This window comes from Lindgomyces ingoldianus, assembly GCF_010093535.1.
Source record: "Lindgomyces ingoldianus strain ATCC 200398 unplaced genomic scaffold BDR25scaffold_9, whole genome shotgun sequence".
NCBI classification, from domain to species: Eukaryota; Fungi; Ascomycota; class Dothideomycetes; order Pleosporales; family Lindgomycetaceae; genus Lindgomyces; species Lindgomyces ingoldianus.
Window position 1 is genome coordinate 969299 of NW_022985170.1, and position 15529 is coordinate 984827.

The 15529-nt window shown below is 52.8% G+C and overlaps 7 protein-coding genes across 7 annotated transcripts; 3 read left to right on the forward strand and 4 right to left on the reverse strand.

The window, feature by feature from the left end:
* Positions 1 to 110: 110 nt before the first annotated feature.
* On the forward strand, positions 111 to 1141 carry BDR25DRAFT_257775 (DUF1768-domain-containing protein; the record flags this gene model as incomplete). Its single annotated transcript, XM_033686501.1, has 2 exons — positions 111 to 768; positions 885 to 1141. Coding segments are annotated over exons 1-2 (690 nt in total), but the record flags the coding sequence as incomplete, so codon positions are not given.
* Positions 1142 to 1534: 393 nt separating this feature from the next.
* BDR25DRAFT_302296 (uncharacterized protein) lies at positions 1535 to 2891 on the reverse strand. The gene has a single exon (XM_033689767.1). The coding sequence runs from the start codon at positions 2668 to 2670 to the stop codon at positions 1597 to 1599; it is 1074 nt and encodes a 357-aa protein (XP_033550208.1). The 5' UTR covers positions 2671 to 2891; the 3' UTR covers positions 1535 to 1596.
* Positions 2892 to 3077: 186 nt separating this feature from the next.
* On the forward strand, positions 3078 to 5577 carry BDR25DRAFT_131517 (uncharacterized protein). Its single transcript, XM_033683851.1, has 4 exons — positions 3078 to 3208; positions 3268 to 3305; positions 3371 to 4592; positions 4641 to 5577. Exons 1-4 carry the CDS (start codon positions 3154 to 3156, stop codon positions 5468 to 5470), a joined length of 2145 nt encoding a protein of 714 aa, XP_033550209.1. The 5' UTR covers positions 3078 to 3153; the 3' UTR covers positions 5471 to 5577.
* A 518-nt stretch (positions 5578 to 6095) lies between these two features.
* Positions 6096 to 6746, reverse strand: BDR25DRAFT_352777 (uncharacterized protein; the record flags this gene model as incomplete). The annotated part of the gene is made up of 2 exons (XM_033695059.1): positions 6096 to 6145; positions 6182 to 6746. The coding sequence occupies 2 exons, from the start codon at positions 6744 to 6746 to the stop codon at positions 6096 to 6098; spliced, it is 615 nt and encodes a 204-aa protein (XP_033550210.1).
* A 1073-nt stretch (positions 6747 to 7819) lies between these two features.
* BDR25DRAFT_312452 (uncharacterized protein) lies at positions 7820 to 8437 on the forward strand (the record flags this gene model as incomplete). Its single annotated transcript, XM_033691297.1, has 1 exon — positions 7820 to 8437. The coding sequence occupies one exon, from the start codon at positions 7820 to 7822 to the stop codon at positions 8435 to 8437; it is 618 nt and encodes a 205-aa protein (XP_033550211.1).
* Positions 8438 to 11641: 3204 nt separating this feature from the next.
* BDR25DRAFT_131532 (negative regulator of sexual conjugation and meiosis) lies at positions 11642 to 13587 on the reverse strand. The gene is made up of 2 exons (XM_033683852.1): positions 12878 to 13587; positions 11642 to 12805 (listed from the first exon to the last, which is right to left on the reverse strand). The coding sequence occupies exons 1-2, from the start codon at positions 13464 to 13466 to the stop codon at positions 12075 to 12077; spliced, it is 1320 nt and encodes a 439-aa protein (XP_033550212.1). The 5' UTR covers positions 13467 to 13587; the 3' UTR covers positions 11642 to 12074.
* Positions 13588 to 14531: 944 nt separating this feature from the next.
* Positions 14532 to 15326, reverse strand: BDR25DRAFT_387560 (uncharacterized protein; the record flags this gene model as incomplete). The annotated part of the gene is made up of 2 exons (XM_033698065.1): positions 14896 to 15326; positions 14532 to 14853 (listed from the first exon to the last, which is right to left on the reverse strand). Exons 1-2 carry the CDS (start codon positions 15072 to 15074, stop codon positions 14532 to 14534), a joined length of 501 nt encoding a protein of 166 aa, XP_033550213.1. The 5' UTR covers positions 15075 to 15326.
* Between the last annotated feature and the right edge of the window lie 203 nt (positions 15327 to 15529).

A 15529-nucleotide genomic window follows, 5' to 3' on the forward strand; every position in this document is an offset into this window, starting at 1 on the left:
CTTTTGCACAGCCACTGCTAGGCGAGTCGCGACTCTCGTATTCACGGTGGAAGGTTCATAAACATGGAGAGAGAAGGCACGATTGACTTTGGTTTCTGCTCCAGTATTTCCTCGAAGAAATATTTCTGGATCCTTCGCTGGAAATTGTTGTTTCTCTCCCTATCCTGTTGAGGAAAAGGGCAGAGATCTAAACGAACGGCCAACAACGAATAGCTATATTGCTCCCACATCAGTACAACATATAGCTCGTGACTCAAACTCACGCTCAACGAGAGCAGAGGAAAGATAGATATACAAAACAGCGGTCGCAGCAGAAGAAAGCAGATTTCGATTCAATGCCACCAAAAAATTTAAACAGAGTTGCGAAGCGAGCTGCAGCAACTTCGAAAACTAGATCAATACGAAGCTCAAGCTCAAATTCAAAGACAACCGCACCAGCCCAAGCAGTCCTCGAAGCAGGAGCTGCAAAAATGGCCCCCAAGACAACCACAACCGCCACCTCTTCCAACGACGCCGCACCCCCACCCGGTCCAGTCTACTTTTGGCGTCCACACGACCACAACGGCTATCTAGGCCAATGGTACTCGTCCGAGTTCACACATGAAGGATGCACCTATGCAACCGCTGAGATGTGGATGATGGTTGGCAAAGCGCGGTTATTCGGCGACGAGGAGGTCGCGAGTATGATGCTGGCAACGACGGATCCGAAGACGCATAAGAAGCTTGGGCGTGAGGTAAGGGGGTTTGATGAGAAGGTTTGGAACTTGAGTAAGTAAACACTACCTCTTTTTTTGCTATTCTGAGTGGGTTTTATTTGATTTGATTTTGCTTGGTTTTGGGGGAGAAGGGGATTGAGTAAGAGTGTGGTTGCTGATGTGTTACAGATCGCCTCCGTATTGTGGAAGAAGGCAATTATCTCAAGTTCACTATCAGTGCTGAGGCAGATGCGTTGAGGAAAATGCTGCTTGAGACTGGGGATAGGGAGTTGGTGGAAGCGAGTCCGATGGATAGGATTTGGGGTGTAGGGCTTGGTGAGAAGAATGCTGGGAAGAATAGGCATAGGTGGGGTTTAAACTTGTTGGGAAAGGCGTTGATGAATGTGAGGGGGAGGTTGAGGGAGGAGGAGGGGGTTAAGGAAGGGGGAAAGAAGACAGAGGGGGAGAAGAAATAGGAGGTTGGTAGGAGCATGAGGGGAAAAGAGGGAGGAGAGAATATTTGTCAGATAGCTGGATCAGATTGGCTTGAGAGGAGATTGCAGACTTGACATGGTTTGAAGAACAGTCAGGGTTATCGTGGTTGTGGTTAGATATTCTCCGACTACGTAGTCTTGTTCGTTGACGAGCACTGGTAATCTGGGAACGGCCATCGAATTAGACAGCATGCATTATGTATGGTTCCTGCAGAGGAAAGCACAACACAGCAGTCTGAAAATTACCTCGCGAGTATTAATCATTACTGGAAATTGTCACCTAGCATGGAACGTGACAGGGTAATACATCCCGTTAGCGCTCTCCCAACTTTCAGTACGAGGGTTAACAGATAGGCTTTACCCTAGTTGGGTTCCACGTTCTGTGATGCCATACCGCACATACCACATCACAGTATAACACAGCTCTTACGAGGCTGTCTCACAAAGAAACCGTTATCGTCACTCCACGGCCAGAATAGCAGGTCAGGATGGTCATCTGCCAGTCGCTCGGGAACAATCTCAATATCTTCATTTACATCCCGATCTTCAGGAACCGGCTGGAGATTGTCAAAGCACAACGCCCTTCGAAGACGCTCCTTCTCTATACCCACACTCTGCTCGGTCCATTGACGAACCTCTGTACTCATACGGTGCTTGTTTTTGGCCGTCCATGCCTGAAGGCGCTTTTCGCGGGCGCGAGCCATCTTGGTGTTAAGATGGTCGAAGAGGAACACGTTGGTTACAGCGACTATGTCCTCGGAATATGTGCGCTTCTTCTTCTGCTTCTTCCCCCTGTTCAACGCACGATTCATGAATTCTTGCTCGCGGAAGAAAGCCGAGTACGTCTGTCGCCAGTCAAACGACACCTCACGACTTTCACAGTCGACAACTAGATCAACCAGCTCAGTATCATTGACCTCGTCGACAACCTTGATGAAGTGCGGCGGTCTATCTCCACGGCCTATCGACGTTAGGTTCCGCAGTTGCAGCAGATATGTCTTCTTCCCGTCAGCGTCTAACCAGTTCCTTAGCCGGGCATGTTCTCTTTCCCACAACGGGGGTTCTTGAGAAGGCTGGCTCTTGCCTAGGATCAACGGCAGCGCCTTCCTCATCTCCTGGCAATGGCGCTCTATAAACGGTACCCAGCCCCTGACGGAGCCCCAGACATAACAACACTCCATCTGCTTAATGGGCTTGTAAGCGCGCTGCACAAAGACAGCGCGCAGTCCGTCGTCAGAAAGCCGGTCGAAGACCATGGGGATGTGGATGTAGCCGTTCAGGGGCCCAGGCCGACTATGGATATCACTGTAGTGCAGGTCAATAAACGTGTTCTGGAGGATGCCATGGCGGAAGAAGTCGTCGACGCAGTCACGCAGGAAGCGCGAGACGTTGCGGCAGGTCGACCACAGCAGGTTCGGATCGTCTGCGTACGCGAAGACAAGCAGCCAGATGTCGAGGGGCAGTGCCGGCGTCGTGGCCATGATCTAATCCTGCCAATATTGCAATACTGGAATACTGGAATACTGGAATATACGGCACTGGAATGCTGGGGGCCGGGTACTCTCGAGGGGGGGCACGGCGATAAGGGGGCTGCTCAGCGGGCTCGGAGTGGCAGCGACGCCTGGGTGAATCCAGAAATGCGCCTGCGACTTATTGCAACGGGGAAGGCACGCTGCAGGGCTGGAGGCAGTGTCGAGGGGACATAATATAACGACCTGGGGAAGGAGTGCGATGCCTACCGGCCCGGCTTTTACCAGCGCCCCTCGGCCCAATCAGGGGGCGCCGCGCGGGGAGGAGGTGCGGAGGCGGGCAGCGCGCATCACGTGGGCCCGCTGTTGGTCGTGGCTTCTCAATTTCTCGTTCGACCTCATATCTGGTGAGAGCGACCCAGCGCGGCCATTACGACGACGCAGCTGTCTTCAGCGCCCGCAAGAGCTGCTGTTCACTGTCCTAAATCTGCTATCATGTCGACAATGATCACGTTCGCTGCGAACAACGAGTTCTTCAGGAAGCGGAAGCGTGCGTCTTTGAGCTCATCCACCTCAGCCTCGCGCGCCTCACTAACGTTGCTTTTGAAGGCGTCCACCGCGCATGTGAATCGTGCAAGAAGCGAAGGGTTTGTCTCCGCCTCCCCCAGAAACCCAGCTCTGTGGCTTGTTCCTCTGACCATCCATTCAGAAGCGATGCAGCCATACCTTCGACGACGATGCCGATGCCGGAAGCTCTACCAAAAGCGGCCACTCCGGTGGGAATCCAACCTCAGACCCAGGGGCTTTCCATCTGAACCATCATCATCATGATCCCAGGGTGCCCCGAGACTATCCTCAGAATCATGGGCTCCAGAATTCTAACATGCCCCCCCTCAGCCCGAGAGAGAACCCGCGTGCCCAGACACCCCCTAACTTTTTGGGCTATCTGAACCCTGAGGCTGTCCTTAGGGAGCAGGTCCACTCTGTCCATGAACGAGGAAAGTCGAATCACTCCCCTATTCTCCCCCCTATTGGCCAGTGGGTCGAGGGTCAAGATGGAAGGGCCCCGAATCTCCCCGGTCAACCTCAAGAATCCACGGCACGACTGAACGAGACTAGTCCTCAGACTACTCAGGAGGCCACTGTCCAGCGAGCACTTCAATCGTACCTTGATGCAGTAGGTGTGGCTATACTGCCTCCTCGGAAGGACCAGGATGCTCTTCTCGACATCTACTTCGCCTACGTTCAGCCACTGCTTCCGATCGTTGACAAAAACCTTTTCTCAGCCCAGTATAGCCAACAGACAGAACCTCGTTTGTTAATGCAAGCAATATGCATTGTAGCATCTAAACATGGCGATGCTGCACCACACCTGTGTCTAGAGGATGATGCCCGTATGCTGCCCCGAGAGTTCTCCCAGCGGCTCTACAACGCCGTCATTGCTGGTATCGAGGCTAAACTAGAGAAGAATCGAGTTGTACTGATTCAAGTTTTGGCTCTAATATCACTCCATTGCGAAGGTCCAGACGGCGCTGAACAGGCCTCCATGCATCTTGCCCAAGCGATTCACCATGCACATACCTTTGGTCTTCAGTTTGGACACCAATGGAAGAACCAGAAGTCAGATTCCCAGGAGAATCTTGAAGATCTATTCTGGTGCCTTTGGAGCCTTGACAAGATAAACGCCTGCATGAATGGACGGCCGCTCATCATGCATGACCGAGACAATAGCTTAAGCAGGCTGCCATCGGATCCCGAGAAGAGATCAAGCCCTTTTGGAGTTTGGCTTCAAATCTCGGAAATGCTTGACAAGGTCATCGACTACTACCGCCCTGGTCGAGCTGTTGAAGAGACCGGTTGGGAAGGCGACGACTTCCTCGGTTTTGAGGAGATGGTTGGAGATGGGGAGGATAAACTGGACGGTCCTATCATGAGTACGCATCTGCGAACCTACCTACCCCCCATGAAACTAACGTATACAGACCTCCTGTCACTATACCACCACACCATGTGCATGGCCAGTCATAAGTCACTCTCAATCAATGATCCCGTCAAATCAACCCCTTCATATGTTCGCCAATCTCTCTCAGCTACCCGTGTAATCTCGCTCTTAAACTCCGAACCTCCTGAACTACTTCCTCCCCTTCCCCTAGTCCCCTACGCGCTCTCTGTCGCCCTATCAGTCGTATACCGGCACTTCCGCCAACGCCGTCTGAAAGTGCACATCAACCGCGCCACCGACGAACTCAAACAATGTGTTGTCTTACTAAACAGATTACGCAATGCTTGGTGGTCCGCAGGCACCATGGCTGATCTCGGGACAGCCGTTCTCAACAACGCGGATCGAAACACTAGGACCGCAAACACACCCGCTACAACCATGGACCTAACAAGCATCCAAAACCGGCCTTCAGAAGCCACTAAGGCGGAACCTCCCCTCACCCAACAGCCCCAACAGTCCGCCCTCTCCAATTCTTCCTCTTCGCAATGGCAGCAACCCCTCGACCCTTCCAACGCCATCGATCCGCGTCTCCAAAACCAACCCACAACCCCCATGACCTCCCTCCTCAACTCCCTCCAAACACCCACACCAGGCCAACACCCCACCAGTAGCGAACGCGCTGATCGCGCGCCTGCCCTTGCCCCGGCATTCGACGCCTGGGAACAGAGTCCCGATTGGTTGAATTTCGACGCTGCGTTTGAGAACTTTGAGGGCTTGCTTGGCAGCTCGGGTGCGGATTTTAGTAATGAGCTGTTTAGGCCGCTGGGCAGTTATGAGAGTTTGGAAGGGTTCATGGATGCGGGAGCTTGAGTAGAGTGATCCACAGACAGGGGTAATAGTTTTTTATGCTTTTTGGATGGACGGGGCCATGGGGAATTGGGAATTGGGGGATTTGTTCTATGTTTCGTCCGGTCTTTCTCCTCATTTGCTATTAGTGCAGTGCATACACATGACGTCGGTCCTGTATTACCTCTCTCTCTCTCTCTCTCTCTCTTTCCTCTATCAACCAATCGCTGGAATGAAATGAGTAACAGCGTATGTACATATAAGGATGGGCTGGGTTGGAATCTCAAAGGCAAAGGCAAAGCCAAGAGATGGGATTGGATGGAATCGGAGTGGCAGGGTTCTCTTGGATTGCATCTATCGAGGGTTCAAGCATCTCGCGAGGGTTATGAATGATTAATGGTATCTCTAGCACTCGCACTGGCGCTTGTGGCTTGATAAAAACAATAATGTTCTCTGGTTTGATGTTTAGCGTGTTTTGGGATTTATTTGATTCATAGGTGCGATAGGGAGGGAGGAAGTGTGTTATGATTCAGTGTTGCGATGAGTTAGGATGAGTGGGTGGATGTGATGTTATCCGCCTGCTTCAATCTACTAATCTATGTAGAAGCAGCTGGAACCTTCCACGTTTAAAAGCCGTCTGTTCGTCTATTCATCCAGGATCTACTCGCATCCGTGTGGTAAGCTCATCTCCTACACCGGCTCACAGTGCAATGGCTCATGAAATGTCTCCGGCACACGGACGTGACTGGACTTGAGAAAGTGGCAGCCGTACTAGCATAGGAGCTAAGTAGGTACTGTGAGGGTGAGATAGAAGGTAATTCATAGCGAAGCGCACAGACTTGTATAAATACTTGCATAAATACTTCTGATATTCACAAGAATGGAGGAAAGGGAGAGAGAGAAGAGCAGATTTCTGCGTTGCTAGGTTCGTAGGCACGATGTTTTGCTCCTGTGAACCGAAATATATCTGGTTGCAAGGGGTGTGTATGGGGCAGACGAGAGAAGGTTGAAGCCGTTTAGGGTATTGAAGGCGGTTATCAGCGCTAGGGAACTGGATTCTGCAAATCCACTGTCGAAGGACAAGCCGTAGAGCTCGAGCACTTACGCGAGACTCGACCTTCGTTCCGACATTTACCGCTGCACACACCCGGCAGAAACATGGTAGAAATGCTCGCCATGCGTGGAGCTCCAGATCCGGGAATCCGTGGCGAGGATGGCTGATGTGTTCAGCGGGATCCAGTTTTAGGTAGTACTCGAAGGAGCTAGATGCGGTCCCGCAAATGCACCAAATGTCATACATGGAGTGGAGATAACATGTCCACCCATGCGAGCGGTATTATTCGGACGTGGCGTTTGAGATATTACAGGGCCCTTGACCTCGAAATAGAAGAAGAGGGGTTGGAGTGGTTGGTATCAAATCCTCCGATGCATACTCCAGCCGTGCAGCCGGGACTTGAGAACGGGGAGAGTGGTGCGGATATGTAGAGCGGGGTGCAGGTATGTCTCTGACGACCATAGCAGGTATGGTTTTACGAAATGGCGTCCTGGGGAACGAAGATTAGTTTTGGTCCTTAGGGCTGGGCGTGTCGGAGAGCTTAGGTGTTGAGTGAGTTGGGAAAGCGTTGGATGTGTTCAGAGTATCCTCCTTCGGGAAGGTTCGTAAGTAATAGCTTAAGCAGGTCTCCCTACAACAAGAAGACCGTTAACGGTAGAACCTAGCACCATTCAGTTGTAGAGGCCCGTCGAGATCACTACGAGGACATCTACATGCAACACAAATCTCCTCACCCGAAACCAAGCATTAGGATGCTGCCGCAAAGACTCATGCAAAAGAGAATGATATGCATATAGGACCCTGCAAACTAGGACCCTGCAAAGTCGGTACCAAAACTGCAAAAGAGACGCAGGACCCACTGTTCGCCAACTCACAGTCGGAATCTTTTGGTGCTGATCGACGAGGATACAGCGCCAAACAGCATCTTCCCCATCTAGCTCTCAAACATCACGGTGCTGCATCTGCATCCAGGTCTGCTTCGATGAGTACCAAACTCCAAACCTAGACTGCGACTTCCCATGACCGGTTTGGGTTTCATAGCCGCAGTGCTGGCAGCGCTGTTGATCTTCTAGTGGTTTTCGTGCAGGTTGCCGAAGTCTTCGGAACGCGGCAGACTTGGAGAACATGAGCCTAGAATCCAGCCTTCGTTGGGCACCGACGCAGATCGGATTCTTTGGTTCGGTGACAGCAACAGCCCGCCGCCCGTCAATATGCGACGAGAATGCCATTGAATAGAGGAGCGCGCCGATGGTGGTGACAGACGGAGGTAGGCAAGTGAGAGGGGAAACCGAAGGAATGATGTTGACGTCGCTGAGACAATGTCAATCCCACCTTACCAGTGCCCGCAAGGAAAGAGCTCCCCGAAAGCCCAACTCATGTGCCAAAGAACCTGGCCAAATCGAGATTCTGCAGCTTCGCGTCAGAGGAACCGATGCTGCGGTGTCATGTCGCCTATCCCTAGAGAGCATTCGGACCGGGGGTTGAGAAACAATGCACAGGGCGAGAAGAAGTTCAACGGGTGCGTCTTCGTAGTCTCTGACAGACCGCCAACGTTCACTTCGAGTACCAGTGTCGCCGCCGTCTTACCTGTCATATCGTTGAAATGGAGCACTGAGATACACAGCGCGGAGGCTGAGCTGAGGCAGGCACGAGCGATGATCGGAGCCTCCGTGAGTTACCGTCACACATTGGCACACCTAACCGCTATCATCTTCGTGCTGCTATCATCTTTGCTGGTCTCGGTGGTATCTGTGGATTGGATGGGTTGCCCAAAGCTCTCCGCCCGTTCTCCAAGGCCCACCGGCGGTAATTATTGCTTTTTCAGCCTGGCTGCTCAGTCACGGGAAGTCGTCGTGGGGAGCACCGGCGGAATCAGTGCACAGCCATCGTGCTGCAAGGATACGATCAAGGCAAACTACAACGTGGTGACACATTAAGGGCTGGTGCACACAAGTCGCTGGCCGTCTGTAGCCTGCCGTATCCAGAAACACTTGGTCTCACTTGTTTGTCCATGTGCGGCTTCTCGCAACTGGAAGTCCCACGGCAAGGGAACGAAGTCCAGCACCAGTTGGCAGATGGTGCCTGTCGTGCCATATGTGGAGAATCACGTACGAGGACCAAATGGCGATCCGGAGACGTCGTGTAATGACGCTTCAGGGGGGCTTGGAACAGAATAGAAAACCGAGACACTGCACAGGCTGGGCAGCACCGTCAAGAACACGCCTGTGTCACGGTGGATGTTTGAGTGGTTCCGAAGCGGGAGAGGCGTGCGGAGAAGCTCGCGACATGGACGCATTGGTACTTGTGAGTATGAAGTCGGCGTAGCTCGTCGCGTTTCTCATTCTCGACACTGTGCCTCTGCAGCTGAGGTGATCGTGGTACGAGGGGACAGCAAGGCTGCCTCAGTTTCAAACTCTTGCATATCGTAGCTTTAGGCTGAGCTTTGATAGTCGTGAATCATTCGCATCCTCAGGGAGGAGATCTTCGGCGTGATGAATGGCGTCTTGATTGTGTGTCGCTACATCAGATGCCGAATGGCGTGAGTGCTGCTTGTCTGACAGGCTAACTTGAGAGTAGAGTGGTCTTGAGAGTTCAAGGAGGGAGATCTACTGATGACATCTGCCATGCCAGCCCGGAGATTTGCGGGGCTGCAGAAGTCGGCTGATGGGGCGCTGAAAATCTCACCACGTCATTCAGGATAAGGGATGTTAACGAGGTGCGAAACCTGAATGTACCTCATTAATCCGTCGACTTAAAAGAAAATAGGAAACCTTCCGCTCCAATGGAAAAGTCATCCCACAAACGGCGGCCAGTACCGGCATTTGAACGTCGTAGGGCTGAGCATGAAGAAAGTTTGCAAAGGAAGACATGGATGGCCTCGAGAATGTTCCTGTTATCGGCTCACACACAGCTGCTGTGACACGGGGAGGAACCGCCACGTAAAGCTCACGGTGTGACGGTCTCCCCGTACCCTTACAATGACTCAGCAATCGACTCACGCATGTTCACGAAGCTACTCTTTCCCGTCCGCGGCTACATTTCGCGAGTCTCCTCCTGGAGGAAGCTAGAGGCGCAGAATCGGAGCACATGGCTCGTCGTGTCTCGACATCAGCCACCGTCGTGCAAGACGGAGGGCCGGAAATTGGTAGCAGTGCGACGAGCCTTCGTCAATATCGTTGCAGATTATGATGTGAAGGATGTGGGAGCTGTTGAACGACTGTTAGACCAGCGTAGGGTTCGAAAAGTGTTTACAGCGAGGGAGTTCCTCCCATTCGCATGCACGACTGGCACGAGCACTCTAAGTTTCTTCCGCCGAAAATCGCTCGCCATGCTCACTCACCCTCACCGGTCAGCTTGACGAGAGACTCTCCGTTAGCTCTGCTCCAACAACCAGCAAATAGGGAAAAGGCACTGTATAGACACCAATATAACCTGAGGTACACAAAACCAGGTCAACCCCCATGAAAGAGGGTCAGAAATCGCCACTTGCGCGTATCCGAGTCCCGATAGGAAATCCAATTTATCGAGAAAACAATTGTGGCCGCTGCATGCGACCAAGAAACCATTGGGTTGGGTATTCTCCAGGACCTGGGGCAAGAATGAGAGAGGTTTGTCAATGACCAGTATCGTGATGATTGCCACACCACTGCACATCGAGGGCCTTGGCGGGATCACCACACCTTTGTACCATCGTCTCGCGAAACGAGCGCCACGATGCAGCATCTAAGGTGTCGGTTTTCCTTTTTGTGAGTGAGATGTTGCTTTTGAGAATACCTCATCAGATGACCGAGAGGTGGCGTCCAGCCGTCCTCTCCAAACACTCGTCGCAACACCACAACGGCCAGGAAGGTTCCGGTGACGCCTCCATCTGCATCATCTTTTACATTTCCTTGACAGCGTTGAAATAAGGTTAGCGACGTCGAGTACAGAAGCTGAAGGACTTTAGACAGAGTTCGAAGGTAATTAGAATTCAGCCCATCAGCCAGCTCGCTGACGGGACCGGCCTGCGAATTTTGCTTGTTACTACGGCTGAGCGACGGCTGCCACGGAAAGTCTGCCTCCCATCGACTGCCCGTCCTGAAGGGCACTGCCTCGCAGCCGGCAGCAGGTACATGCGACCAAATCAACAGTTTAGCTCACCCGTCCTCTCCGCGAACCATGGCATCGCAATCCAGAAGATTCTTCGACGGGAGGGCATTGGGCACAGCCCGGCAGGGCAGCACATCGCACCCAACAGGAAAGAAATGACGGATGAACATCGAGCATGGGGTCCTGATCGTGCATCCCACCGTCATCAATCCCAATCCCAAAAGCACCCTCTCCATCTATATAATTCGTATTGTCTGGGCAGGACAGAACCCTATCTGCCGGCTCCAACCCAGGACGATTCCTGTGTTAATCAAGCTGCCTGCTTCCTGTCAAATCAGTCTACTGCATGCTACACCCTCACAACGCTTGTTCATATGCAAACATCGGACGGTGCAGCCGCGCTGATTCGCTGTGGTGCAAATATCCTACATTTGTGCTTTGCAGTATGCATGCAGTTGAACAAGTGCCTGCACGCCCCAGTCTGCGCCCAGCCCAGCCTCTGTCCGGTTTGGGTGGGGGATGGCGGGTGCTGGTTGGCTGCTTCACTTGCGCAAGTCGGACGACCGTTTTGGGCTGATTGCTTTTTCGCGAGCCGTGGGACAGGGATTCTGCAGCGTTAGGCTCTTGTGTCACCAGCTTTGGACGAGGTTTGAATGTTCAATGTCCATCGGGGCACTGGAATGCAATTTGCATTCAGGAGAATGGCAATGAAATTATCTGCAGGCATGATGCCCTGCTCACGCGGCATAGCGGTAGCGGAATCGTTTCACTTCGGACAGACTCACACAAGGCAATGTATGGAAAGAGAAAGTTCCTGTCTTTGTGATGCAACTCATCGTTGTACCACCTTACGTATATATTTTTGATAGTTTCCTTGCTGCTGGGCAAGACGTATGTTGAGATCTCAAGTCTCTTCAGACTCCACTACCGTACAATTGTTGAGCCAAAAGGTATTAAAACCTGCTCTGGTATCTAGTGAAGGAAAAATGTAAAAGACCGTAAATGACGATGGGCTCCTCCAACGGATGGATGCCAGTCCAAGGTCCAGATTAGAAGAAACTCCGTGTAAATGCTTCACAATTCTCCACTTCCAGTGGATCGTAGCCCCAGCATTGATATGATCGTGCAGCGATAGAAATTCAAAGCAAAAAAAAACCCCCGCCTTCTAGGCAATTGACCTTCCAAGGTTTAAAAAAATAAATAGTAAGACAGCACCATGGTTGAAAACATTTTCTAAATTCAAGGCAAAAACGGTCCCTCCTGGTAGGCATATCCAAATCCTTGGCATGGCAAAAGGTCAATGAAGTCTAGTTTGGAACGCCGGCGAAACCCGAACCATACACCAACACCGTGCAAAACACACCGCTCAGTAACTTTCATCTCATCATGACTTTTCGACAAGTAATGAAAAATATAAACACAACGTGAAGAAGCGTGTCCAGGAAATAATTGATCCGTATGATAGAGTGGCCTGGTAGTGACAGTTCAGTAAACATGGACCGGAGTTGCCAACATGGGTGGCTGGAAAGACACGTGTTTGACCAGATTAGCGGCCTGAATGAAGGGTTGGAACCAGGTATTAGAAACTGGTGGAGAAACGTATGTTGATTGAACACCCCTTGTAGGAACTTTGTGGGTAGGTTGAAGGGTGACATGGGCGAAAGAAGACGTAGACGAGGTGGACGAAGCTGAAGAACTGGAGGAGAACACCGAGTCGTTGTCCGAGTTCGAGCTCCCCGATGAGGTCGAGTGTTGCGTATATGGGAGCTCAAAGATGGGCGTATAAAGAGGAGCAGGGAGAGGAGCAACAGATGGAACAGGGACAGGCTGATAACATCCATTGAAGGCAGCATCCCGGACATAGTCAACTGGTGAAAATGGAGGGGAGGGGAGCGGTGTGGGAGCCGCAGACTTCGTGCTCGTGAACCTCGGGCATCTCAGGATCAGTTCCCGGAGCTCTGGAATGGTAATCCTCTTGGCCGGATTGAATTCAAAGATGCGCTTAAGAATGGAATCCAGTTCCGGGGAAAGAGGAAGGATAGACCTGAGGAACTTGGGGTCCTTCATGTAGGCGCGGAAGGTGCTATCGTCAAGCGATGCCCGCTTCCATGGATTGCGTCCACAGGTCAGGTTCACTAGAATAACGCCTAGGCTCCAAACATCATTTGGGGCCGATGCGTAGCAGGAATATGGCTTGGGCACAGAAGTTTGGCATTCTAGAAAATCAATTAGTTCATGTTTCAGAAAATGAAATTCATTCAAATCTCGAGACGTAGTGAAAATATTACCTGGAGACATGTAGAAAGTTGAACCACATCCAAAGTCGGAGGTGATGGGGTCGGAAGTTGCGAGGCCAAAGTCGGCAAGCTTGACAGTCATTCCCTGATCTGTTACCAAGATGTTTTCCGGCTTCAAATCCCGATGGTAAATTCCGATGGAATGGCAGTAATCCACAGCGTCCAAGATCTGGATGAAGGCCCTTTTGGCTAAAGCATCATTACCAATGTACTTCCCTCGTTCTGTGATGTTTGAGAAGAGATCGCCCTCTGGGCAATACTCGATCACAACATATGTACAGTCTGGAGAGTCCATGATCTTGACCAAGGAAACCACATTGGGGTGAGCGCTTGCCTGGTGGTGCAGTTGAATCTCTCGTTGCTGGAACTTCCGCTGTCGGGGCTCCAAGCCAAGCTTGTTGAGCGCCTTGACAGCATAGGGGATGTTGGTTTGGATGTCCACGGCAGTATAGACAACTCCATAGGCTCCCACTCCAAGGATACCGGTCAATTGCAGCCTTCCAGCAAGGACTTGACCTAGTCGTTCTTCCGGCGCACAGAATCCATTAAGGGTCGGTGAAGGTGGTGGCGTTGGCAACATGCTGTAGTTGAGGAGATAGTGAGTTTGTCCTCAAAGGTCCAGCGAAGGCCTCAAGGACGGATATTAAAATACTCCGAGGAAGAGCAACTGGCTTTTACGGGTCGATCGTGTCCAAGACGGAATTCCTTAGGAGTAGTTCTTAGGAAAAGAGAACAGTAACGTATTAAAACAAGAGAGACCTGGCGAACATGGGACCAACTCCGGTGGCGCAAGGCTGGGGCGTAACGTAGATTGAGGCGGAGTCAAGGAGGACAGAGCACGGAGAGGCTAGGGGGGGGGTGAAGAGAGCGAAGAGGAGTCAAGTGGGTGAAGGAGTGTGGGAAGGGGAGGGTAGTAGTAGGAGGAGGAGGCGTGAGGTCAATGAAGTAGGTGTGAATTCGAGGCGAGATAATGATGTATGTTGAACGGACACGGCTGGGCACCAGTGATAAAGTCAGATGCAGGTTGGGTGGGCCCTGTAGTTATTGGCCGGGTGCAAGCCCCATGCCCAGCAGCTGTCCGTAAGAATAGCCGTACCAGCGCAATGACAAAACGGACTCATAGGCCACCCGGGCCTCCAGGATGAGCCATCGGCCGGGACCCATGGCATGCTGTGGGCGCCCGCTAAACCGCCTGGCTCCACTTCACGCCCCAAACCGAACAGGGAGGCGAAGGTGAGGATGGCGATGGGCGATGGCGCTGCACTCACACTGTACGCGTGGGCCAAATACTGGTCCTTGCGGTCTCTTTGCCTGATGCCGTTAGCAGGTCCAACAAAGCGGCGCGCCGGCCTTGATTCATGGGCCGCTGCATCCATCTCGTTCTGATGCTTTCGCTCCGCCGCTGGCCGGGAGCCCTTGGATGAAGAGGCTGTGGGACGAGCGAATCGCGCAAGTCAGCAGCCTCCCAGGGGCACTTGGCGCTGGGTCGACTGGACGGTCGCATGCATCCTGCTTCCTGACATGACACAACCCACCACTCCGCCAGCCCGCTGGGGGGCTCGAAGCTCGACGGTCGCAGTCTGAAGTCTCGAACTCCAAAAACACCACTCTTTGTGGCGTGCCATCATGCGCCTCCCGATGCGGCCTAGCGCAAGTTCATCTCCACTGCTGCCCACTGCCGCTCAGCTCGGCCGCCCCAGCAGAAGCAACCTGCACAAAGGACTGACGCAGGACTGATTCCGACTGAAAGTGAGGCCCCGAGAGGCAAAAATATCGCACGCACTGCAGCCCGCCCCGCCGCTGATTGGCTCCCATCAGCCTCCTCTGTCCCTCGTGAAGTCGCTCGCAAGGCACTGGCCCCAGTGAGCCCTAGGCAGCCGGCAGCTGCTGTCACCGGCCTCGCTGCGAAAACAGGCCGCACCTCGCCCCAAAGAGCAGCTGAGAGGCTGAGCTGGAGCCATTGACGGCTAGGACCGCTTAGCAACAGTCTCAAAGGCGCAGAAGCTTACGACTCCTCGGCGCGCACGGTCGCGTTCGATAGTCTTTCGGCCATGACGAAACCAGCCGCCCAAGATGCAGATCTTGTAACGCCTGCGGCACTGTTCTGACTGTCATGCCCCAGAAAGCCTTTTTGTTCCGCCTGCCTGATCCCGGTGTCGTGTCCTTCATACGAGCCTTGGCCGAGCATTGTGGCTGTCAGCAGTCACGTTTCGGTTTCGTGTTGGTGGAGTCACCCTTCCTCACGCCTGTTCACACGCTTCCTTTGTCCAGATCGCCATGCCGCCCTCTAATTTTGATTCCCATCCCGCTTCATCAACGCTTGCCGCTGGCTGGGCGAGTTGTCTCGAACGCTTGTGCAGCGCCTTGAGAGCGTTGGCGATGACACATGGCTGCCGGAGCCCGATTGGATCCTGCTGCCTCGTCAACAGACGCCTCGTACCCATTCCTCGCCCTGTTCCAGCGTCCCCTTTACCCCCTCTGATTGGGCGTCAATATATTGGCAGCCATCCAGCAGAGCGGTGCTGACTAACAGCGTCCTTCACCCCGAAGGGAAACCCTGCTCCGAGGTGCGGTGAGCTAATCTTGCCTTCATTAGCTGGATCCGCCAGTGGCACGCCACGCCCCAGCAGAATTTTCGAGAGT